Source organism: Penicillium robsamsonii (assembly GCF_028829455.1).
Source record: "Penicillium robsamsonii strain IBT 29466 chromosome Unknown utg000001l_segment0_segment0, whole genome shotgun sequence".
Lineage (NCBI taxonomy): Eukaryota > Fungi > Ascomycota > Eurotiomycetes > Eurotiales > Aspergillaceae > Penicillium > Penicillium robsamsonii.
Window position 1 is genome coordinate 671,446 of NW_026643219.1, and position 25,540 is coordinate 696,985.

Here is a 25,540-nt window from a genome sequence, read left to right on the forward strand (position 1 = left end):
TCGAGTAAACCTATGTAATTTAGAAAATTATCTAAATGGCGCGTTTTCTTATAAATTTAACTAATTTTTGATTAATTAAAATAAGAGAATATTACCAAAATATTTGCATTGTTTAGTGTCAAATTGTAATCGAGTTGCTGGGAAGTTCTGAATGTAATGGAACAAGCTGTACCAGAACCAAAGCATCTTCAAGCCATTCTTCTCAACTCGAAGATAACTCTACCACCGTCCACAGCCCAAGAACCGGTCACTTCCAGCCTGCCTGGAATCTGTGAGAACAGCACCTCCCACTGTTCCCTTGTCCGGAATAGGGTGCCCAGGACCGCCAGCATATGCATATTCATCGAGCTTCCGTAGCACGAATGGAATTGATGCGAATTAACAAGCTCGATGCCGTCATCGATCAAGAGGACAGACTTTTTTGGAGTCATGGCTTCAGCGATACCTTCTAGAATGCGTCGACAGTCACTAGCTCTTTCATTAGAAATTTCGACCCATGCCGTAGACGTAGGCGCCCTTACCTTGCTGAATTGTCCATCAAAATATTACACAACATGTAGATGTCTGCGCCTTTAACGGGTTGCTCCGTGAAGTAGTCATGCTGCTGCCACTGGAGTCGACGATACACGCCCTCATCGTTGACGTCTTCCTTGCTCGGGAAGGCGCTTTCGTAGTCTTGGATAATAAAAGATAACTGCGGGTGTCGTCTAGCAATTCGGATGGAATGTTGTCCGCGTCCTCCGCCGATGTCGACAACAACAGCGCCAGGCTTCAAGCAGGTAAAATCGAAGGTGTCCTCGATACTCGTCTGTGCGGCCCCCGCGACGTGGCGCTGGAGGCCTTTATCGAAGCGTTCGCTCCGAAGGGGGTGAGCCGAGCGTAGGTATTGGTAGAAGGGCTCATCAGCTGGCCATTTTAGTGCTGCGTTCTTCAGAAAGCCTCGAGCTCTATCTAGAGGACTCACTGTCAAATGCTATCTGGAAGGCGCTCCGGTGCTGACCCTCTACTATCTGTCCGCGGTTATCACGAACATACTGCGGGAGGGAAGCTGCTGCTTGTAGGCCTACATCTGCTCTGATTCGTGTATTGTTAGTGACTATAGCAAAAAGCACCATCCGGTCCAATATGACATACAGGTAGTGGGCCCAGGATGCGCTATTATCATCCAAAAGATAACCTGACCGATTGTTAAGCTTGTACAATTCCAGAGAGGGCTCATCGAGAATATGTTGTGCCACGACCTCCTTCAGCGCACATCCTTGAAACGGTTAGCAAGCTGTGTCCAAAGCCAAGATCAAGCAGGCTTTTATACTCAACAGCTCCCTGGAATAGTCCGAGCATCTGACTAGGGTATCCAACGACGCACTTCCTCCGTTCTTTGAGAGTAGATGGAAAATATTCAGGTCGAGGAGAATGCAGATTGCCGCACTGCCATTGTACGATAAAGCTATACGCTCAACCCAACTTTCTGGAGTGCTAACCAAAGCATTGAGCTCCGTGCAGGTGGCAGAGATAGACCGAATGACTTCACTGGCTTCGGCACCTACATTATTCGCCTCGTCATATTTGCGGACGAGTTGTGTAATGCGAGAGGCGAGGAGTTCTGCTTCGGTGCTCTGACGGGTCATTATGCCTGCGTTGTAGAGTGCTCAGTTGAGTGAAAGAAAGAGGAGAAGCCTGGTGGTGGGAACTAGATGTGGATAGATTTCTAGATCGGAGAGTCCAGTACTCAGTAGACGAACAATGTAGGAAATTTATAGTCACTGTGTCCAAAATCTGGCAGGAATTGTGGCGCAGACCGGAAGTCCCTTTGCTGTCCGTTCAATGGGACAAGCACAAGGCATTATAGCAAGGATAAGCAGCGCCCTTACTTCCCGGGCCCAGCCTAATGTGGGCCCAACTTAAGCCCTATACCGCATGTCTATGCTAGAGTGGTTGCCAGGAATGTGATCGGCAAGGTTCTTTTTTTTTTTTTTTTAAAGAAGAATACGGGTTCTCGTTACTAAATTACTAAATCCGTAGGCACTGTCACAATTTAGTGTATTTCTCTTATTACGAAATAGATATATTTGGAATCCTTGAGAGCCCGTAACGCTACAACCATCACCGCAATCAACTTGCATTCAGGGCCAACATCCTACGCCTTTAGCAGAGAGAGGGGAAAATCCGATGAAGCTACAAGAAGCGATGAAATGAAATGTACGAGTTGATTGTAAAAGAGAAAAAAGAAGAGAGAGAAGGAACTATCTACTATGTGGGGGAGAAAGGCTGAAACTAGGGCTGGACAATCACGTGCTCAAATCAAAGACAAAGTGGATGATCATTCATTCTAGCTACTGGTCCTGCCTATATAAACAGGCCAACAAAGGAGAACAAAGAGACTATCTAGAGGCTTGCTAGCAAGCTGCGCCTGGTCTGGCATAGATTGCCCGTCGGCCCTGTAACCAATGATTTGCTAGATGATCTCCCGATGCGGAACTATTTCTGAAATCGACTCCCCTTCCAACTGCAACAGTGCACGGAGACTGGTGAACTCATTATTGCTGCATAGCCTCGCGCCAAGGCCCACAAGACCAACAGAGTAGCACCCACCCGGAGACCTCGCTTTTCCAGTCCAATCCCTCTTTCCCGTAGGTGCTTGAGCTCATCTATAACAAGGGCCGCTGTTACAGAAGAGCAGTCCTATCTGTTGGCCTGCAACCGCATGACTTGCAAATTCTCGGAGAAGCTTGCACAGCGGTAGAACCCTTGGAATGTTCACAGCAAGCTGACTTCGTAGTGTCCCGGGTCGTTCGTAAGAACTTCATTATATCCGTCCCACCAGTACCCCTTCCACGTTCTTGCAAGTGTATGTGTCCGCTTATGGGGGCTTTTTTTCCAGCGGGAATAAGGATATACCTCGCTACCACGCGGAGATGGCAGTCTCGTAATGCTGTAAGCCGTAAAACTGCTTCATCATACAGCTGTCGGACATCCGAATCATTTCCCAGGCTCAGTACGTACGGTCGCAGGTTCGACGCACTTGTCATGAGCTCCAGAAACTCCCGGTGTGGGCCAGGCATGTAATTTCTCATATCCTAAATTGCACTCATTAGCTCGGACTGAGCCATCGTTTGCCTCTTCTCGATCCCGAGGCGCACCTTGATGAAGTCCACGTCCTGGTCAACTCCCAGAATAATATCCATTAACTGGATAAACGAGCTCTGCGCATTACTTCCGCCGCTGTATGCTAACCACTGCCCCTCTCCCCCTTCGCATTGACATTGAGGGTAAAATATTCCATCCGGTAGTCCCGCCTCGGCCATGTTCTTACTCCCTCGCAAGTAGGGACGCAATCTGTGATAGAAGAATTCCTGAGAAAGATTCTCGTCCAGACGATCCAAAGTCATGATGATACCGTCAATGCACGTGACAAACGCCTCCAGGAAAGTTCGCACGCGTGAAGTATCATTTTCGTTCACTGCGTCAATGACGTCGAGTATCTGGGGAATGAGCCTTCCACCTTGTGCCTCTATAGCAACAGAAATGACGTAGAACCATTCCTCCTCCTTGGAGCCGGTGAATGTGCAGAGTGAGACGAAATCCTGTGGGTTTATTCGTTGATTTCCAAACGTTGGGCTGAAGGCTATGTTCCAGAGACAGTATGCGGCAAATGTCCCGCATGGCTTGATGGTGAGATATTCGGACACCTTTCTGAGCGGGGCGGCGATTGCTATCGGGAGATTCTATGGCCTCAGGGTTAGTGTCTTGTAGAAGCTCCTGGCTAATTAAAACGATGGCAACATTTAATGCGCTCACCCTTCTAGGTTGGTTGCCACTCCAGATATAACCTTGGGATAAGAAAGAGAGCACAACATATGCTCTACGCCATTCTTCTTCAGTGTCAAGCATTGCTGTTGACAAGACTGGCAAGCTCTCCAGTTTATCCTTTAATCTATCGCTTGCGATAAGCTGCGGTAGATCACAACTAATATCTTCCCAATGGTCATAGTATGGATTTGGAAGTCTTTCCACAGGGGGACGATCGGGTAGAAATCCAGAAACAGAAGACAAGCAGTAATCATCGAGGTTTATGTCACAGAAGCGTGTCATGGTTCGCTGCACCACTGGCAAAGTGTACCGCTTTAAAATTTGAAGTTGACAAGAGCGGGCAGTCGCTGAGGGTCATATGCATAGGTCAACTTTGTCAACCTGTTGATCGAATATGTATTTTTTTAGTAATAGCTATACACAAACTTGAAATGTCTGTTGCTATGTTTTTGCTTCATATTATCCCTTCAGTAACTAACTGGTCAGGAATATTTCGTCACTCCACGCCCAAGTATGCGGGTACATCTCCCAAAGGACGGTTCTAAAGTACTTGCGACCTGAAATATACCTACTGATCCTAGCATGGGGTCTCACTTCGGCGTCACCGATTCTGACCGAACACCCTCAATTTAGCTTCAGCACGCCATTTTTCGAGGTATGATAGATCATGGCCTATACAATTGTCATTCTTATCCATTCTAGAAGTGTCCTGCGGAGCCAAGGATGCAGGGGTGATCATCAATACATATTGTCCAGGTCAATGTTTAATTGATACGTGGTATGACTGTAGATCTCTAGCCCTTTGGAGTGAATGAAAATAGCGGTGGCGGGCCGCAATCTGATCTGCCCTTTTAACTCGTAGCCAATCATTGAAAGCATTCCTCCTTACCCACTAGATGCTATATCACGTATTCCTCATTAGTAGCTGCCGCGTTTCGGCACACAAGCTCCAGACCAATGTCGATCTTGCATGCAATCCCTTCCACTACACGTTTCGAGGTTGCGTCCGGCCATACTCTGCTTACCGGCTATTTACCAGTGGCAGCCAGTCCAGATCCAACGTGGAAGTTCGAGGCGTGTCGGAAGTCAGGTACATCTTCGTTTATGCGCATTTGCGCTGAGGGGTTACATGTTGAATGTCAAGGGCTGTTCTTATAAACATACAACTCTCCAGAAGGTGGCATTTTCAAATTAGCACACCCGGAAGATGAGATTATCCGTGGTCATGAAGTAGAGAATGGTATAGCCGCCTTGCCATGACTAAACGCTAGCGGGTAGGCCATGGGAAGACGGCTATCGAGTATATCGGTGGACCCTATGCTTAGCGCCTTTACTTGTCATATGTATGTTGAAATTGATACCCAATCTGTGGCATTAATTTAATTCCACGCTGGAATTAATTACTATCCCAATTCTGACCCAATGCCGGCGCTTTATGCGCCTGGCTCGGAGATCTTCGGCAACTGTCGATCAATCTGCCTTAGTATCCACCTTCTTCATGCGCGATGTATACATGTCTGCTATATGGATCGCGCTTTTCATCGCATCGTGAGAGTGAAATTTTCAATCTGGGCCATCCGATTCATGCAATAGCCCAAGGACAGGGATCTCAGTCGAATATTATGGAATCTCCTATAGAAATCGATTATCCCACCTGTCCAGCATAAATAGAGCTCATTCCGCAGTATTAAATATATAGATAATTGAATATTTTCTCACATACATGTACATTCCTTGATCCGGAATTGATTCTATCGCCATCATAGCTTCTGCTTGCTTAATCGATTCAACAATGTACGCAGGGCTGAGCACGTGCACTCGCCACCCTCTCACCTATTTTTTTTCCTATCGCCTCACACTAGATACGCGTTGAGCAAGGAGTTCTTATGCATTGCATTGAGTACTTAAGGTGGAGCAAGGTATCATAGCAGAATCAGATATACCGGTCATTCAGCTCAGCCACACCAGCCTGGAGGCAATACCAAGTACATCGCCTAAGGTATCCTTGTGGCTTTTTTATTACATCCAGTACGGAGTAATAGAAATTTCTATCTCTTTCTAAGACAACCGAGTAAGGCGAGGGGGTTCACCGCTATTCTTGTCATTGAAGCGCAGGAACGAACCCTCCTGAGCAATAGTCTGGCTTGAGTTTATATACCGGGTAATCAGGCTTTATATCCTTCTCCCACCCAGCAGCCGTCCAAACCTTGGAATCAACCATCTCACTTTAGAAACACTACCACCTCCGCGTTGCGAGATACCTTCGCGTACACGGTCGAATACCGCACCCCTCTCGTCGCCTTGATTGTCCAAGATGCCACCGGTCAACTTCGGCAGCTACCAGACGAAAATTTACTACGAGGGTACAGCGCTAAACAAACTTCCTGCTATAACCACAAACCCAACTCTCCTCGAACAACATGCCCGGAAAGTTCTCAGTTCGCGTGCATACAGCTATGTTGCAGGCGGGGCCGGGGAGAAGTCAACAATGGAAGCGAACCGGCTGGCATTTCGGCAATGGAAGTTGTAAGTCACCCACCCCTAAAATTCGGAGAGTGAGGGAAATGGATCTAGGAGAACTGAGTATCTGATCCGGATAATACCAGAGTCCCTAGAGTTATGAGACCGGTTCGACTTACCCCACCTTTTTTCCAGACCAATATCGGCCATGTACTTTGCTTCTTGAATTGTAAAAACTAAATTACATTCTTTCCAGATGGACGACCAATGTATCTCGGTCAACCTCTTCGGCCAGGAGTACAAAACTCCGCTGATTGTTGGCCCAGTAGGCGTGCAAGCCCTTTTCCACAACGACAAAGAAACTGGCGTTGCACAAGTCTGTGCGGAACTGGAGGTTCCCTACACTCTAAGCACGGCAAGCAGTAGCTCAATTGAAGACGTCGCTGCAGCAAATCAAGCTGGCCATCGGTGGTTCCAGCTGTACTGGGTGCATGACGAAGAGATCCTGCTCTCACTGCTCAAACGAGCCAAAGAGAATGGGTTTACGGTGTTGGTTGTATCCCTCGACACGTGGACGTTAGGATGGCGGCCTACCGATCTTGACCAGGGATATTTTCCGTTTTATACGGGGATTGGGAATGAGGTGGGTTTTACGGATCCGGTGTTTAGAGCCAAGCATGAAAAGAACGGTGGAAATATGGAGGACATTATTGGTGCGGCAAAGGCATGGGTGGCGGAGTTGGACGATCGACCGCATACGTGGGAGCAGGTGGACTTTTTGAGGAAGCATTGGGAGGGTCCGATTGTGTTGAAAGGGATTCAGCATGTGGATGATGCCCGGAGGGCCTTGGAGACAGGGTGTGAAGGGTTGGTTGTTTCGAACCATGGAGGTTTGTGCCTATCCGATCCCGTTGGATTGTCGTGTGCTGATTGATGATAATTGCCGGTAGGTCGACAGGTTGACGGTGCTATTGGGTCGTTGGATGCGCTTCCGGACATCGTTGATGCCGTCGGTGATAAAATGACGGTGATGTTTGATTCTGGGGTGAGAACGGGGGCGGATGCCATCAAGGCGTTGTGTCTTGGGGCAAAAGCCGTTCTGGTCGGAAGACCTGTTATATATGGCCTCGCTCTCGGTGGTAAAGAGGGTGCAAAGTCAGTGGTTGAGAGTTTACTTGCGGATCTGTGGCAGGGGATGGGGTTGGCCGGTATGAGGACAGTTGCTGATTGCAACCGGGATTGTATGAGGAGGATCAACTATTCTGGTGAGGGCACGAACATGTTATGAGTGTCTACCAACGCTACCTAGGTAGGGTTCCTATCATCTATGCTCCGTACACCTGGGCAGTGATAGGTGATGGGTCGCTTCAAGTTTAACAGCCAGATGCCAATCAATCAATCAAGCAAACCTTGGAAGTTCCCGAGGTCTATTGACCCGTTGCTGTGACTGATGTTACCACTGCCATAGCAGAAGTCCGTATTGTACTATCATGACTAGTTATATATCAGTGACGGAGAAGCAGGGTTTTGTCACATCCATGGATGAGATAGCTCAGGATCGTTCTTTAGACTGGTCTTCCAAGGTGATATACCTAGAGCTAAGCCCTAGAGTTTGGGGAGCTGCCCCATTCTGGTTGCCTGAGGCAATGAAACAATTGACAGCCTTGGTTATCGGTGAATGTAATTTTTGGAGTCAAAAGCTGGAGTCAAAACAATTAACCGGTCCGGTAGCGGGCCCTAGCACACCGCTCCCTATACTAGGTATACGTATGTAGATTGTCCCTTACATATGTAGGTACCCAAGGTTAATGTTATTTACCAATTGAATAGCAATCGGAAGTTGGAGCTGCTAATAGGTATAGCTATCGGATGTAACAATACCTAGTATATCTCCAACTCATTGAGTTTCGTCATAGACAGCTATAGGAGAGAACCGTGCACCTATGGGGAAGAATATGGGGAATACCTGAATAGGCAAGTTTACGCGGATAAAACGAGTATAGAAGGGAGCTACATGCTGTGTGCAGAATGTAGTCGCCATTCTTTCAGATCCAGGGACTGCGCCCAACGATGAATGAAGCTTTTACACGCTCGAGCCAACCGAGCTGAACTAACCACACAAACCACACAAATTCAACAAGATGGGCACAGCTCTGTTCTATCGGAAAATTGCTGGCCAAACAATATGTCCTTCGACGCTGGTACATCCGAATTCATTCTATCAGCATCTCTATCCTACCATCCATTCTATGACATGGCCTCATAAGCGACCAAAGGCGACAACGATGCTCTGGCCAAGAACACACTGAACGCAATTTTAGGGTTTTAAGCAATTTAGGGGTAGAATCTCATTGCCAGAAATGTCAGAGGTCCGATACCATGGGCTACTAAACAGACCTCGTTCGGCCCGACAACATTTCGTTATCCCTCGACCATCACCGCTTGACCATTTAAATAAACGAAAAGTTAAATCTCCTTCCTCGCTGCTAATAAGGCCACCCTTTTGACTAAGGATTTTGCGTCACAGTAACGCCAGTCTGTTTGCTTGCTAACCGATGGGACTATAACGTCTAAACTTCGAGGGCTGGCCTCCCCTGTACTCGCTTTAGCATAGATCCTTAGAAAATGTGTTGTTTCCATTAAAAGACATACTAAGCGTGGAGCCGTTTAACTCTTAGGATTCGTTTCCTGGTAACATTTCTGGCGATGGAGCTGCTGATCGCCGATTGCGGTCCCATTCGAATGCAGGTTCGAGGACATTAGAAGTGAACTTAGTTCGGATAGTGGTCGTGGTAAGGCTAAGAGGATCTTCCTCTAACACACGTTAAAGCTCCTGCGTCAGCTTTTAAGCTCGACGAAAAGTCAGCTGAGCCTTCATCATAAACTAAATTAAAATAAATGAGCGGCTTTTTAGAAGGATGGACCCTGATATAAGAAAGATGCGCGTATTTAATCCAGAATATGTAGGTGTACAGACCATCCTGTTTAAACCGCCATAATGATATGGCAGATCGTATGTACATCATAACCGTCGGTTAAACGAGAATTACTCTGGTCGAGCTGGTAAATAAAAGCTAATATAAGTCAAAGTAAAATACACGCACAATCGTTAAGCCACAGCTTAGCTGCTCTTTTCTGCGGCCTTTGCGCTACTAATTTCCGAGTAACTTCTAGAATCTCCACCGTTAATCCCTCTGTATTTCTATTTACTTTAATAACACGTCCAGCATTACCTTCGTCGACTCCGGCTCTTAGTCGGGTTTCCTGGAGCCACGCTCCTTTAATAAGTAATCTATAACACCTCCCATCATCTGGCTGAGATTGAAAAAAAATATCCGCTAGCTTAGATACGTGATCTCTTTCCTCGTTTATAACTTTCAGAGTCGTCTGTGCAGCCTCGAGGATTTACTCGAGCTTACACTGGGCTCTTTCCGCCCGGACTGCTCGAATGTCGAGTCTTGCGAGGATACGAAGATAATCCTATGCTGGGGTTAGACGGCGCTTTAGGGGAATTTTGTGAACCTACCGAGGAATCCATTTCATAGGAAAGGCGACAGGGGAGGTTTGATGTTCTCAGCGGTAAGCAGCAGGGAGCTTAGAGAAAAGCAGTCGGAACTTCTCTGTGTAACAAGGAGTCAGAGAAGATGTTAAACTGATATTTATAGCTCTATGCCCACTACCGGCCGTTAAGTAAAGCGTTCTCGAGCATTCTCGAGCATTCTCGTGCCCCTAATGACCTTCACTTTCTGCGGTTAAGCGGTCTGTTTGAGAGCTGTCGTGACCTCATAAGGTTGCGAATGGATGAAATCGCATCCACACCTGGCCCTTCGTAACGACGCAATCTTTTAAAATCTGCCACTATATCCGTGAGACTGACCACCTAGGTCACGTTGTGTATGAAGAATATCACCATGGTGTAGTTCTGGTTACTTCTAACCAGGACTCCACACCAGCTCCTGGGTATGTTTATCGCATATTGCGACATCCCTCCGCATTAATCTTCGGCATCGAATTAGGACTAGACTGCGACATCGCCCGTCCACAGTGGGTGGTGGGCTATTTGGATTTTCGAGTGCCCGTCCATAACGCCCACGGCCCACGGGCATGCCCACTATGCCCACCATTGCATAAAGTCACCTAAAATGGACGTATAACTCGCTGACTGCGCATAATAGATAACTGTTATTTACGCCTGGTTTGCTAACTCTATGGAAAATCGGGGTTTTAATCTATAACATCCATAAATTTTACTGAAATATCTGAGTATATAAGAAACTAATATATATATGATACGACTTAGAATAAATCTTTGATCGAAATACATCATGTTATGTGGTATTTTTATTAACTTATCAAATCATACTGTAACAGTTTAAAGATATATATTCAAGTCAGTGGTATATGCCTGCTATTTTCTATAAGTAAAATACTACTTATGGATTCTGCTTTGTCTCTCGCTCCGGTATATTTCTTATAGTTAGATCGAAAGAGAATTAGTATAATCCTTATTTTATAAGCTTATATCACTAAATTCTGTCAATTATATCACTAAAAGACTTATGTTATTATTCTAGGAGTTTTAAATCCTTCGATTATAACTCGAGATGGGCGTTTAGGCATCGTGGGCACGCCCATGGACAAAGACACTTATAGCCAATCAGCTTATAACGAAGAGTGGGTCTATACTTAATTTACGATCTATCAGATCTATATAAAGCACTCCCTTTACTAGTAACCCCCGTTTCACACGGTCGTAAGTTACCTATTATAAGTTCAGATCACTCAGTCTTCCTTAGTCGTTACATTATCCCTTACATCTAGACCTTGCCAACTCCCACGGGACCAAAATCTTTTTGGTCCCATTTCCTGGTTCCATCACTGTAACGGATAAACATCTTATAACATGGAGACGGAGTCACCTGATCGCACCCGCATCGATCACGTATCAGGAATGAACTGCCAAGGAATAGTCACATGGCTCCCACGTGAGCATGGTGGCACACATAGTCCAGGATTCCCCTGGATCCCCTCTTCTTTTGGCAAGAGTTAGTCTTGGCACACAGAGACGAGACAATACATTCTCGTTTCCTCTCCAAGTCATTGTAACTTACCCGGTTGACAGGCCTTACACCTGGTAATCGTAAACCTTTACATTATTACCTTATTATTACTAGGATCTATATTATTTTTAGAGTTTATTAACTCTATTTTAGGACTTTTATAGGGATTCATGTTTTTAGATGGTTTTTCTAAAAACTTATTTTCACATATAGTGATATCTCTTAACCATAGGCATTTTTGCCTTTTATAGTCCCATAATTTATAGTGGTTATAATCACTATAACCTATAACTATTGATTCTTCCTTTCTAGGAGATAGCTTAGTTATATATTTATTCATATGATAATAGGCTAAAGGGCCCCAGACCTTAATATTTTCAATATTAGGTTTTATCATATTTAACACTTCAAAAGGTGTTTTATACCCTAGAGCTTTATGTGGAGTCCTATTATAAACTGCCAAGTCTTTTTTTCTAGACCCGCTCAGCTGAAACCCGTATCCGCTCCACCATAATTTTCGTCATAGTAAGACGCATGATTCAGGTGCACTGCGCATATTTAATGTGCATAATCACGCGCTTGGAATGCGCCATTCACCCTTAGAAGTGGGAGGAAGCCGGGAGTGGGCGATTTAAGCCACTTCACCTGAATGAGCGGTGACCTCGGGAGACTCACCGACATAATCAGACCTATTCTGGTGGGGGTAGGGTGTCTGTAGATGTATGGTCTACTGAGTCACCAACCAAGAACATATTTTGCGTTTTTGTTAAGCATTTACGTCGCTCAACCCCCCCCGGTGTGATTGCTAAACTACGGCCAGTGCTGTCAATCAAGCATTACTTGCGGTCTTGCAACATGCCAAATGCGGAAGCTATGGAAGCGGAGGCTTGTGTCTTTCCTGTTAATAACGGTGAGATAGTTCAGGATGGGGAACTGTTCCAGAAACTGTCAATAAGATGCCTCGCGCTCCGGACAGGTTTCGATGATACCAGTCAAGATGGCCTATTCTCTGTCCTTATTCTAGCATGGGCTCTGGTGCTGCGCAGGTTCACAGACATGGACAATGTGCGTTTCGTTGTTCACAATGTCCCGACAGACAATATCGCGGAAAGGAGTCCCCAAATTTGTGAAGCACCTATCTACCCCGATGTCAGCATTGGAAGTTTTCTCGAGAAGAAGAGTTACACGATGAAGCAGTGGCAGCTGAACTTCGCTTCCAAATTGAATACTGCTGTTGTCTTTCGGGATGAAGTGAGAAAATTCGAAGGGGACATTCTCCCTTTGATCTCTAAAGATCAGGTAAGTATAAATCCCGCCATTGGAGAACCAATGAAGGCCTGACTTATGTAAATAGCATTACGATCTTGTGGCTGTGGCCCAAGCGAGCGGGAATCTTCCTGAGATCGATCTCTACTACCGAGCGTCAGTCATACCCAAAGCGCGAGCGGAACGTCTAGCGGGGAATTTGACACGGGCAATCAAGTGCCTGGCAGATAACCCAGAGCAGAAAGTTCGCGATATGAATTTATGTGGACCTGAAGATTATCAACAAATCGCCAAATGGAACAGTACGCCAAAGTCTGACGCAGCACATGAGTTTATTGACGACATCATATTTCAACATGCAGTCAGCAGGCCTACGGCAATAGCGGTACACTCCTGGGACGGTGAATTGACATATGCCGAGTTGAATGACTTGTCCTCAAGACTTGTGGCTCATTTGCAGTCACTCGGTGTCGAGCCAGGAGACCTGGTACCGCTGTGCATGGAAAAGTCCCTCTGGGCTATTGTCTCTGTTCTAGCCGTGATCAAATCAGGGGCAGTTTTTGTTCCACTTGAAGCCTCTCAGCCAGTGAAACGGCTCGAAGGAATCATTTCTCAGTTGAAGGGCGGGGTCATTATAGCCTCACCTCAACACGTGGCAGCGTTATCAAACACGCGGAAAAGGGTATTGGCTGTAAGCAGAGCGGATATGGAGAGGCTGCACTGCTTTGGTTATGCCACCACCAACCGAGAACAGACAAACATGGCCTATATCCTTTACACTTCCGGAAGTACAGGAGCTCCAAAAGGGTGTGTAATGGAGCATCGAGGATTGACGGGATTTGCGAGGCACGCTGAGCCGCTGCAAGTCAAGAGTAACAGCCGTGTGTTGCACTTTGCTTCGTACGGGGTGACTGCCTCTCTTGTGGAGATATTTTGCTCTCTTGCGGCAGGTGCAACTCTCTGTATTCCCTCCGATCATGAGCGAATGAACGACCTCCAGGGTGCCATGAGACGCATGGGTGTTACGTGGACCTTAATGACGCCTTCGACGTTGAGGTCACTTGATACCTCGGCACTGAGCACCTTGCAAACTATACTTATCGGAGCGGAACCCATTCCAAAGAACGCCTACGAGGTCTTTCAGGGTAGTTTTCTGTTGCTAATCGGGTACGGAATGACGGAATGGGGTGGTATCTTGATGGCCCAGGGCGAAGGAACGAGAGACACGAAAAACATTGGCAAGGCATTTCTGGGAAAGACTTGGCTCGTCGAGCCTCATGATCACCACCGACTCGCTCCGGTTGGTGCAGTGGCTGAGCTGGTAATCGAAGGCCCCTATCTAAGTCGTGGCTACTTGGGTGACCACGACAAAACATCGGAGGCCTTCATTGTGAACCCGTCATGGCTCACACACTTTGACATGGAGCCCAGTTTTGAAAGAAGATTTTACAAGACAGGAGATCTTGTCCAATACGCCGATGATGGCACCCTCCGGTACATCAGCCGAAAGGACAATCAAGTCAAGTTGCGTGGCTACCGCATTGAACTAGGAGAGGTTGACCATCATCTCCGGCAATGCTGGGATTGCACTGAGGATGTTATCCTTACCGACGTGGTTACGCCAGAAGACAGCTCTGTAATGCCAACATTGATAGCATTCGTCGGAGGCAAAGAGGCGCAATTGGCTAAAAAGCCCGCGACAGCTATATCTCCTCTATTCATGATTCCGGACGAGCAATTTCGAACGAGGGTGTCAGTGGCAGATTCCAAACTGCGGACGGCTCTACCGTCTTATATGCTACCAACCATCTATATTCCTCTTTTGCATGTACCGATGACATTTTCAAGGAAGGTCGATCGGATGGGTTTGAGGAGACAGGCATCCATGCTAGACCAGGATCAGCTTCTGTTGTATAGGGCTGGAAAGCGGAACGGCATGGATGAGAAGGCCAAGCCGAGATCTGATGCCGAAAAGGCGCTTCATCGTATGTTTGCCCTGCTACTCAACCTTGATGAAGCGAAAATTGGAGTCAACGACAGTTTCTACGACCTTGGTGGGAACTCTATTGGGTCAATGCAGCTTGTATCTATGTGCCGTGCGGAAAACATCCCATTGACTGTGGAGGATCTATTTGAGAAGGAAACTATAGCGGAGCTTGCTGCCACTGCCAATTAAAATAGATGTGGATAGAGTTTTATGAGCCAACTACATGAGTAGGAAGATGATGCCAGTTATCTCAATTTACTATCGCATAAACAGTACTTAGTATTTGACCCCTATAGAGCATTCCCTGGAATATTTGGCGGTAGGTTGGTAGTGGGAGGAGAGCTTATAATATGGCGAGGAATAGAGTCGGATAGGGAAATCAGACTAGCTAATGGAAGACGGAGAAATGAATACAGAGGGCAGGACATCAGTGGAGACGAGGGAAGGCGAAAGATTGTGGTGGTGAAAGCAGAAAGGGAAAGGTCACGCCAAATGAACATGGTTCTCAGGTGGGAATGTGAAAAACAGAGCTATCTGTATTGTCTAGATGTATACATAACAGTAACTTGGCAAGGACGCACCTACTAACCATAGCTGGTAAGAGCCATATCCGCTTGCATATTTGGCATTGACACATTATATTCTTCCAGGCTCATGCATGAACGCTGCCCGGGTGGAATTGCTGATCCTCCTTTTCCAAAACCATATGCAGTGAAACCATATGCAGTGATATGCAGTGAGTGAAACAACTGTGGAATGGAGCGAGTTATCCTTGCCATGGGCCTGCAGCAGTGAGTTGGCATTAGTGGAGCAGATTGACTAGCGCAATCAATCTGTCTAGACCTTGAGCCTTTTGGGTAGGTATACTTCAATATCCCATGTGCACCCTCATCGGTGACACGAGCTACATAGCTCCTTACATGCCGAGGAGAGGTTGCAATGTGCACACTTGCGGTGTGCACACCGCAAGTGTGCACTCCACGTAAGCCAGCATTGGACAGTAGACTAAGAGTGTTGAAAGAAACCTGCAGGCTTTAAAGTAGCATAAGCGTCCAGCTGAAGCTATCCACGAGGAACCAGAGGGTGCTGTCCGTCCTTGCCAAAGCGCACCAACTTGGAAGCCCTTCTCATCTGTTCCAAAGTCATCAAACAAAATATAAGTTCACTACAAACTGCAACCCCACCATACAGAGATCAAAACATTTCAGCATGGGAGAAACAAATTCCCAGGCTGAAGCCTTCGAACGGAAGCACAAGATGTCTCCCGTACAGTCTCGACTCTGGTTCGCAGAACAATACATGAGCGACCCCACGCAGTCCAACATGGCAGTGTCCTACAAAACGAGAGGCAATTTTCAGGCCCCGCAATTCAGAATGGCACTTGAGCGAGTCCTTGCTCGGCATAAGTCACTTCAGACTGCCTACTTCATGGACCGGGATACCGGGCAATTGGTGCAGGCCGTGCGTTGTGAGGCGTTGCCGTATTTCGAATACTTCGACGAAGCTGACGAGGCTTCCTGTGTCAACAAACTCGAGGAAGCAAAAAAGAAGATATGGCAACTAGATAATGGGGAGGTTTTACGGGTTGCGGTTTTCAACATGGGCAATGGGGACTACAGAATAATCTTTTATTTCCACCACCTGGCCATCGACGCGTATAGCTGGTCAGTCTTTTTGAAGGATCTGAACTTGGCCTACCAAGGAAAGGAGTTCCCGCCTATGCCTCCGTCATATACGGAATACTCAGAGGCGCAGAATCGGGCCATTGAGAAAGGAGACTTTGATCGACAATTCGAGTATTGGAGACAGAACCTGACACCGCTGCCCGAGGTGACTCCGTTACTTCCCTTCGCACGAGTGAAAGCTCGAGCTGCAACAAAAGACTTTCGGAGCCATACAACTACAACGATGATCAATCCGAGATGTACGGAGCAGGTGAAAGCCGTCTCCCGAAGCTTACGAGGATCTCCGTTTCATTTCCATCTGTCTGTGATTCACATCTTGCTGAGTCGTTTGTTGGGTACCCAGGAGGTGTGCATTGGCACGACCGATGCTGGGAGATCTGATTTCCACTTTATGAATACCGTAGGGCTCTTCGTGAATACCCTGCCTCTTCGTTTGCGAGTTGAAGAGGGAGACGACTTCAGTGCTTTATTCCGACGAACTGCACGCACTGCAATCTCGGCATTGAGCAATTCGGCAGTGCCATTTGGACTCATTACAGATCGGCTCAATGTCCCTCGCTCCTCAGAAAACACACCAATATTTCAAATCATGGTAAATTACCGTGCGGGCGAGGTGATGCATCTGCCAATGGGCGATGGTTCTTTGGAGTATGTGGAGGCCGTCCAGGCGAGGTCTCCATACGATATGACCATAAACATCACACCCTCAGTTACAGGGAATTGGATGCTTGAGGTTGTTTGCCGCAACTATATCTATAGTCCGGAAAGCGCAGAGAAGTTTACAGACATGTATTCTCATCTTCTGCAACAAATTTGTGACGATCAGTCTCTCTCCGTTGGGAATTACTCTTTGTTTTCTACAACACTCATCGACGATGCTCTTTGTCTCGGGGGAGGTGAGACTTTGGATAATGACTGGCCGGAGACACTGGTTGAGCGGTTTGACAACGTCGCGAGAGAACATGCAGACGCCGTTGCGGTTACTGATGCTTCAGGACCCCATAGCTATGCAGACCTGGCATCGTTGGTAAATGGAATAGCCGGTACACTGCTCAAAATGGGCGTTGAGTTTGAAACACCAGTTGCAGTCCTTTGTGAGCCGTCCCTACGAGCGATCGCTGCCATGCTCGCCGTTCTTCGAGTCGGGGCCGTGTATGTGCCAGTGGATATTAGTCTTCCGGCGGAGCGTCAAGCATCAATCCTAGCGGATTGTAAACCGGCAGTGCTCGTTTGCCAAACTACAACCATGGAAATTACAAAGAGCTTCACTGGAGTTGGCGTCTACCTCGACGTCGACAGCATTGACTCATCCCAGTCTATAGCACCTGCACCCAACCGAGGAACATCCACCTCACTTGCCTTCATTCTCTACAGCAGTGGCTCCACCGGAAAGCCAAAAGGAATCCTGCTCGCCCAGGGCATGTTCAGAAACTGGATCCCCGCCCAAGCAAGAACATTCAAATGCCGACCCGAGACAGTACTGCAGCAGAGCTCACTCGGTTTCGACATGTCCATCGCCCAGATGTTCTTGGCTCTTGGATTTGGCGGAAACTTGGTGATAGTACCTCGAAACCTCCGCTTCGACCCGATTGGCATTTCACGGTTAATGGTCGCAGAACGAGTAACCGTGACCTTCGGCACACCCGCAGAATACACCATGCTTCTCCGCTATGGGACTGATTACATGACCTTACTCCGGTCGTGGAAACATGTCTATGTCGGTGGTGAACTTGTGACTGACCACCTGATCAAGGAGTTTCATGAACGTTTGGGTCATTACTGCCCCAAGATTACCATTGCCTACGGCCCCACCGAGGCTGGAGGTGTCGTATGCACTCGACCGCTGTCTGGAAAAGAGGACAGTATCATGGAAGGGAATGTGGGCAAGCCTTTTCCAAACACAGCCCTGTACATTATAGACGATGAGCTGAATCTGCTTCCTCCGGGTTTTCCTGGGGAAGTTTGTGTCGGCGGTGGGGTGGTGGGATTGGGATACCTGGATCTCTCGATGGCCGAAGGGAAGTTCATCGACAACCCATTTTCTTCTGCAGAGTATCGAGCTCGCGGGTGGACGAGGCTATACCGGACCGGAGATCAAGGCAGGTTATTGGAAGACGGATCACTGTTCTTCATGTCCCGACTGGCCAGTGAAACAGTGATCAAACTTCGAGGAGTGCGCGTGGATCTGGAAGAAGTGTCCCACTTTGTTTTGAAAGTAGCTGGCGGTCTGCTCTCACAAGCAATTGTCTCTGCAAGAGGACAGAGTGAATCCCAATTTCTCGTCGCGCATGTCGTTCTAGCGCCGGGTATGGCTCTCAGTGATGTTGAATTTGGGGATATAGCGGCCAATCTTCCCCTTCCTCACTCAATGCGTCCGAGTATTATTGTGCCACTTGATACAATACCTATGACGCCGAATGGAAAAGTGGATAGGAAGAAGCTCGCTGCGCTTCCATTGCCCGAGATAAACGCTGCGGCCAAAGCCGATCAGCCTTTCACGCTCGCAGAAGCCGAACTCAAGATGCACTGGGAGGAAGTCTTACATGGGATGGCTCCTGCAGTGTCGATTAACCCCAAGTCCGATTTCTTTGCTGTCGGCGGGACATCGGTCCTTCTCGCCAAGTTACAAGGTACGATCCGGCAATACGCGGACATCACCATCCCGCTAGCGGAGCTGTTCAAGGCTAGCACTTTAGACAAGATGGCTGCTCTGCTGAGCTCGATGAAGTCCGATATCAATGACGACACGATCAACTGGGACGAAGAAACAAAAGTCCCGGACAGTTTTACTCGATACTCTCGCATCCAGCCGAGCGTCTGCCGCCCACCGATCCCTCAAGAAGTCCTCCTGACCGGCGCCACAAGCTTCATGGGCAAAGCCATTCTCAAGTCCCTTCTTGACTCCCGCACAATAACCAAGGTCCATTGCATCGCCGTTCCATCGGAACAATCCTCCGAGTTGCCCTCGTCTGACCGAGTCACCGTCTATCACGGTCACCTAACGGATCCTCTCCTCGGCATCCCAAAAGAAACCTTCACGGCCCTCCACTCAACAGTAGACTTGATCATCCACGCTGGCACGTTCGGCAACTGCATGAACCGGTATTCTTCTCTCCGAGTGCCCAACTTCCATTCGACAATCCTTCTTGCGGAATTGGCCGCCCGCGCTCACATACCGCTGCACTATATCTCCTCCAACAGGGTGACACTTTTCTCCGGGAAGGCGAGCTATCAACCGATCTCGCTATCTGCTTACCCACCGCCAAACGATGGGTCCGAGGGGTTTGTCGCGGCTAAATGGGCCAGCGAGAAATTCCTTGAATCCCTATCAAAGAAGATCGGAGTAAACGTGTGTATTCATCGGCCATGCTACGTGATTGGCGAGGACGCACCAAGCTCAGATACAGTGAACGCTGTATTGCGGTATTCAAGGGAGCTTGGAGCCGTCCCAGCGTTGGAGAAAATGGATGGGTATTTTGATTTCCGACAGGTTGAAGCAGTGGCAGATGAGATAGTGCAAACAGTCCTTGCTTCGCACTTTGGCCAGACGTTGAGATATGTACACCATTCGAGTGGGGTGAAGGTTCCGATAGAGGAATTGAGCGCTCATCTGGTGAGATTATATGGCGGGAAGTATGAGAGAGTCAGTACGCTAGAGTGGATCAGACGTGCTATGGAGGCAGGCATGGAGGTGATTGTAGGCAAGTTCATGGAGGCTGTTATTGAGACCGGGGAGGCTAGGTCGTTTCCGTTCTTAGAGGTATAGATGCGTGGGTTCTGATCGCTACATGATGTTGTTAGGGATCCCTAGTCCCCATACCTCCAGGACTAGATAGCTTCTCTCTCTCTCTCTCTCTCTCTCTCTCTCTCTCTCTTTTCTTTTCTTTTCCCCAGTTTCGATAGACAATATATTTTGCATTGCATTGTTTTCTCTCCCGGGATTCCCATCAGATGTCATATAATTGTGACTAAGTACTCACCTGTTAACAAACCCACATCTATTAACAAAAATATCATTATTTCAATTTCAAACCTATTTTTCAGCCACCATCCCATCTGGATCTATATATCTAAATAGCTCACTATTAGCTTCAAGATAATCTCTACCCCTGATGCTTCTTCTTTTTCTTTGAGAGCCTGATTGGCGCGGTGCCAATAGTCTCGAATTCTTGCATTTCCAGCCTCACGCCGAATATCCAGCTTAGATTCCTTCGTACAACGCCGATGAACCTTCGAATTGCCTGCAATTGACTACAAAGGACTCTTAGGAGCACCCTTTACAATGCGGATAGGAATCTTGTGGCTTTGCATCCCTTTTTATCGTCTGTTTTGCAAGGGCTAGGTCTTGAATAGCCTGCTTACCGCCATGAATTGCACGGTTTATATGTCTTTGAAGCTTCGGAAGGTCTAATTCATCGTCTTCGAATATAGTTTGAATCTTATCCTTAACTTTAGAGAATCTTTGATCTGAATTAGGCGGCGAATTCGTTACTGAACTAGGAAATTCACGGTTTAGTCATGGCGTATGACCATATATTTCAAGGACTGGTTCATCTTCCCAGCCTGGATCAATTTAATCGCACACAATATACAAGTCATAAGGCCAAAGACCGGTGTCTTTGAATGATCATTTAATCGTTTGCGATTTAAATGTGTCTTTGTGGACTGTTTTGATAATTTGAAGAAAATGCCGTTTATCATCAACATCTCCACCCTATCGTACAATCTCATTATTCTTTCTTCGGAATTTTTATTTAAGGACTGAGAATAGCTTGCCATCGAGAGGCTGGCATCGATGTGTCATTTTTAGTATAAACCACCAAGGTCTAATATTGAAGCTTTGGCAGTGGTTATCCATAACCAAAACCCTAGGTCTGCCTTTAGTAACTCGCTTTTTAGTGGTATAATGGAAGCCCAATAGCCATTGAATCGCAGTTATATCGTCGGTCTAGCCTTTAGCAGTTAGTTTAATAACCCTATAGTTAGTAGGATCATTATCGCCGTTAAACCAGTCTTCCATTTATTCAGAACCACGCATTAGAAACCATGGATGCATAACCCAGCCATCGGCCGAAATACACTCAATTCCAGTGATATTCTGGCCTATTCCACTAGTCGTAATAGTCTCATATTTACGGGTAGAAGCGACGTTTTCCTTCGTTCCAATACCTAGCTGGAAGCCAGTCTCATCCCAGATATATAGTTCGTTGGCCTGAATTTTGTTCTTTTTAAGGAATTAGCCATAGACCTCATACCAGTGAACTAATTCACCGTGTAATTCAGCTTCAATCCTCGCTTTTTCCACCGGCTTTTGTGTACGAAGGCCGATATAGGGCGGTAGGCGTCGAATGAATTGATACCCATACATTTTGCCAACCTGCCGGTCGGAACCACAATGTCGTAAAATACGATTTGCAGCACCCTCAATATCACTAGCATTTGGTGGTGTATATACTGAATTAAGGTGCTCAATCCAGCGAATAAGAGAGGCTTCTTGTGAGGAATTTAGGGCTTTTTTGGCGGCTGCACGGCCTTTTCCATTTGTCCTGCCTTCCTTTCGGTACCGAAGCTTCCACTTCGAGACGCCAAAATGAGAGGCTGCGGCCTGAACACTGGTAAATTCACCTGATTTATAGGCTTCGAGGGCATTTGAGAGAAGGATCTCTTCTTTTTCGGATGAAATCGGCATAGTTTTGGTGGTGAAAAATAGGTTTGAAATTGAAATAATGATATTTTTGTTAATAGGTGTGGGTTTGTTAACAGGTGTGGGCTCACCTACCCCCTGGAGGGAGGTGAGTGCTTAGTGACAATTGCGGGCTTTCATTCCGGACCCACTTCCCACCGATGGGCCCGAAGGTAGGGCTCAAAACCCAGCCCATTTGGTGGATTGGGCCTGGTGGGCTATTGAGAGGTCCACTTCTGGATACATCATCCTGGAAGAATGGTCGACGCGAACTACATAAGCAGGTACCCAGTGGTAGTAGCTCTTACCGCACGACGCACGTCTGCAAGGGATGGAAGTCTTCGTACCTTTACTCCGTGGCAGTCCCTAAACCCTCTTTGATAAATCCTCTATTCTTCTTCTCGGGCCAACCCAGAGTCCAATAACGACATCATCATGAACCTCCGCACCATCCTCACCGCCCTGTCGCTGGACGCGCTCGTCGCCTCTGCTGCCGACGCTCCAGCCACGGCTACGGCTCTAGAAAACACTCTGCATATAATGATGGATTTATCCTCGTTAACAGCGAGCGCTGCAATTGATATCTTTCCTTCAACAGCGGATCGCTTCTTACCGGTGAGTTCACCTCCGACTCCTCATGGGATTTACTCCGGAAGACTAACTGTATATCTAGGATGTCATCGGTGGATTTGAGTTAATCACGACGGCCGCGGAGAACGAGTTTGTGGTACTTGGGCACTCGCAGGAAGCGGTCGCAGGAGCGATGGATGCAAGTATGCAAACGGAGATCTGTGAGATGTTTCGCGATGTAGGTTTTTTTTCCCTTTTTTTTTCTTTCTTTCTTTTTGTTTCCCCCCTTTGTTTAACATTGAAACTTCATAGTTCGCCGACGTCCATCGAATTCTCATGGAGATCATAATTGGAAAGAATGACACTCTCACCATGATCTTGTCGAATGCTACTGCCACACCCCCAGACGTCCTACCAAAGCTTGAAGACCGTGTGAATGGATGCAGCAAGGCCATTACGTCCTTGACTCAGTTGACTCTGCCCCTAGTTCCGATCTGCGCGGGTGGTATTGTGAGTGATCAAGGACGGTATAATGAGACTACCGAGGAATTAAAGTCGGTTCTCCATTAGACTTAGAGTAGTTAGAATCGACTTGTGAGTATGAGACACAAGAAAGGTGATTATTTTTTTGGTTTTTCTTTACTAGCACCCAAAAAGGCAAGCTGCCTTAAGCAGTCCAAAGTTTTGATCTACATACCGGGAGAAGCCAGCGGCCCGCAAATGTGAACCGGGCTATTCAAGGGCCGAGGGGTTAGGGGTTGGTAAATTATGCTATGTAACTACAACATACATATGTACATATACATGATCTACCTCCTTGCCTGGTCACACCTTATCATGCAAGGGCTGGAGAAGGACTCCACCTCTCACGCGCGCTTCCCCTAGTTTCTTTGTCTTCTTCTTGGACCCAGCATCGTGGGTTCTTTTCTCTCTTTGCCTTCCATATTCATATATACCATTCAGAAATGGGCACAGTGAAGGAGGAAGTTGCCGCCCAAGAAGCGACAATGCGGGCAGAGCCTCCAATGGTAGACGACGAGTCTGAATCGTACTCCGACGGTGGACTGCAAGCGTGGCTGGTGGTCTTAGGGTCGTGGTGCGCTGCCCTCCCTTCGTTCGGCCTAATGAATACCACTGGTGTTTTCGCGGATTGGATTGCAACGCATCAGCTGCACGAGTCCTCCCGCGGCGCCGTGTCGTGGATTTTCAGCGTTCATGTTTTCTTCCTATTGATCGGTGGTATGCAGGTTGGTACGTTATCTTTTAACCCAAACATTGAATGTACGAGTAACTGATCGCGAGGAGGGCCTATATTTGATCGTTATGGGCCGAAGCAGCTCCTTGTCCTAGGCACCATTGGCCTCACAACCGCTGTGATGTCCTTCAGCGTCTCGAAGGGTAAGTCCACAATGCTTCTGGGTATTTCTTCCGTGGGATTAAGGATCTAAATAGAATACTACCAATTCATGCTCAGCTTCGGCGTTCTCGGTGGCATCTCTGCATCCATGATCTTCACCCCCAGTGTCTCCGTCATAACTCACTGGTTTCACAAACGCCGCGCTCTCGCAACAGGCATCATCGCCACGGCCGGAAGTATCGGTGGGATCATCTTCCCGCAGATCTTCAACGCTCTCGCCCCGAAAGTCGGGTTTGGCTGGGCAATTCGCACTCTCGGCTTCATCACTCTAGTCTTCTGCAGCACCGGAGCTCTCCTCCAGAAATCACGCCTAGAGCCCAAAAAGGGGACTCGGAAGACTGTCGACTTCCGAGTTCTCCGCGAGATCCCGTTTACCCTGACCACCGCAGCGATCGTTTTTGCCGACATTGGTGCGCTCATCCCGGTCACCTACCTCACCTCGTACGCACGCGCAAACTCGATGGGAATCGAGCAAGCCTACAGTCTGATGTCCATTCTGAACGCAGCCTCCGTCCTCGGCCGGTTGATGCCCGCCTATGCAGCCGACCGATACGGTCGCTTCAACGCCATGGTCGTGACGACCGCCATCTCAGCAATCTTGACCATTTCGCTCTGGCTGAAGAGTGGATCCAACCATGCAGCCATCATTAGTTATACTGCACTCTTCGGGTTCTGGAGCGGCTCGGCAATAGGCCTGAGTCCCGTCTGTGTCGCACAGATTTCCAAAACAGTGGACTTTGGGAAGCGGTATGGTACCGCTTATGCTTTTGTCAGCGTGGGAGTGCTTGTGTCGTTGCCAATTGCAGGACAGATTCTCAAGGCGCAGACGCATGAGGGCAAGGAAGAATATTGGGGATTGATCGTGTTTTGCGGGGTGGCCTATGGGCTTTCGGCGGCCTTCTTTGCGTTGGCGAGAGGTTCCCAGACCGGATGGAAGGTCAAAAGGGTCTTTTAAAATGGGATTTTGCATGGCAAAGAGTGATTGGTTGCTTGATCGTGCATTAGAATTAGATGGTATTAGTTATAGAGTTACGTGCCTGCTTTTGAAGCATACATAGTGCTGGCCATTGCACAAATGTTAAACCCTGCAAATTATCAAACGATACGAGATAAATAGTATCAAAGATTCTATCAGGTTCAAGGCACAGAAAACCAAATTGATCCTAAGATGCTACTTATAATCAGTACCCACAAATTCGTATATTGTAGATCAGTGGATTCAGCATCTATAAATAGAACGTATTCGTATGATTGGCCATCTTCTTGGCAATAATTATCGAGCTGGTTGTTGTCCCACGTGGATAAGTCAATAGGAATCGTCTCACGTGTCGCCCCCTGATCGGCAGAGGTGTCTATGCCGTAGGCATATTAAACCGGGTCCCAAGCATGTATTTAAAGAGCTTTGTTTCCAGGTTTTACCTAGATTAGACAAATGCACGGGAAAGGTTTCAAAGGTCAGGCATTATCCGGTACATATGTAGATGATGCTCATGGTAAGGATATTAAGTAGGTGATCGGTATGAACAACTATGAACAGCCAGAATACAACACCTATGGAAGATAGTCACTGTCAAAGTGTCTGCTGGACAGAGATTGACAGAT

The 25,540-nt window shown here is 47.4% G+C and overlaps 8 protein-coding genes across 8 annotated transcripts; 5 read left to right on the plus strand and 3 right to left on the minus strand.

The window, feature by feature from the left end:
* Positions 1–188: 188 nt before the first annotated feature.
* Positions 189–1,628, minus strand: xanE (O-methyltransferase xanE; the record flags this gene model as incomplete). Its single annotated transcript, XM_057224554.1, has 5 exons — positions 189–468; positions 522–906; positions 965–1,074; positions 1,135–1,258; positions 1,367–1,628. 5 exons carry the CDS (start codon positions 1,626–1,628, stop codon positions 189–191), a joined length of 1,161 nt encoding a protein of 386 aa, XP_057088570.1.
* Positions 1,629–2,757: 1,129 nt separating this feature from the next.
* N7447_000279 (indoleamine 2,3-dioxygenase) lies at positions 2,758–4,092 on the minus strand (the record flags this gene model as incomplete). The annotated part of the gene is made up of 4 exons (XM_057224555.1): positions 2,758–2,839; positions 2,899–3,077; positions 3,141–3,725; positions 3,799–4,092. 4 exons carry the CDS (start codon positions 4,090–4,092, stop codon positions 2,758–2,760), a joined length of 1,140 nt encoding a protein of 379 aa, XP_057088571.1.
* Positions 4,093–6,124: 2,032 nt separating this feature from the next.
* Positions 6,125–7,558, plus strand: N7447_000280 (lactate 2-monooxygenase; the record flags this gene model as incomplete). The annotated part of the gene is made up of 4 exons (XM_057224556.1): positions 6,125–6,336; positions 6,417–6,438; positions 6,527–7,160; positions 7,221–7,558. 4 exons carry the CDS (start codon positions 6,125–6,127, stop codon positions 7,556–7,558), a joined length of 1,206 nt encoding a protein of 401 aa, XP_057088572.1.
* A 4,627-nt stretch (positions 7,559–12,185) lies between these two features.
* On the plus strand, positions 12,186–14,772 carry N7447_000281 (NRPS-like protein biosynthetic cluster; the record flags this gene model as incomplete). The annotated part of the gene is made up of 2 exons (XM_057224557.1): positions 12,186–12,629; positions 12,685–14,772. 2 exons carry the CDS (start codon positions 12,186–12,188, stop codon positions 14,770–14,772), a joined length of 2,532 nt encoding a protein of 843 aa, XP_057088573.1.
* A 1,020-nt stretch (positions 14,773–15,792) lies between these two features.
* On the plus strand, positions 15,793–20,034 carry N7447_000282 (nonribosomal peptide synthase; the record flags this gene model as incomplete). Its single annotated transcript, XM_057224558.1, has 1 exon — positions 15,793–20,034. One exon carries the CDS (start codon positions 15,793–15,795, stop codon positions 20,032–20,034), a length of 4,242 nt encoding a protein of 1,413 aa, XP_057088574.1.
* Positions 20,035–21,288: 1,254 nt separating this feature from the next.
* Positions 21,289–21,957, minus strand: N7447_000283 (uncharacterized protein; the record flags this gene model as incomplete). The annotated part of the gene is made up of 2 exons (XM_057224559.1): positions 21,289–21,480; positions 21,517–21,957. The coding sequence occupies 2 exons, from the start codon at positions 21,955–21,957 to the stop codon at positions 21,289–21,291; spliced, it is 633 nt and encodes a 210-aa protein (XP_057088575.1).
* A 429-nt stretch (positions 21,958–22,386) lies between these two features.
* N7447_000284 (uncharacterized protein) lies at positions 22,387–23,091 on the plus strand (the record flags this gene model as incomplete). Its single annotated transcript, XM_057224560.1, has 3 exons — positions 22,387–22,566; positions 22,625–22,759; positions 22,834–23,091. 3 exons carry the CDS (start codon positions 22,387–22,389, stop codon positions 23,089–23,091), a joined length of 573 nt encoding a protein of 190 aa, XP_057088576.1.
* Positions 23,092–23,486: 395 nt separating this feature from the next.
* Positions 23,487–24,893, plus strand: N7447_000285 (MCT family MFS transporter; the record flags this gene model as incomplete). The annotated part of the gene is made up of 3 exons (XM_057224561.1): positions 23,487–23,772; positions 23,827–23,919; positions 23,974–24,893. 3 exons carry the CDS (start codon positions 23,487–23,489, stop codon positions 24,891–24,893), a joined length of 1,299 nt encoding a protein of 432 aa, XP_057088577.1.
* Between the last annotated feature and the right edge of the window lie 647 nt (positions 24,894–25,540).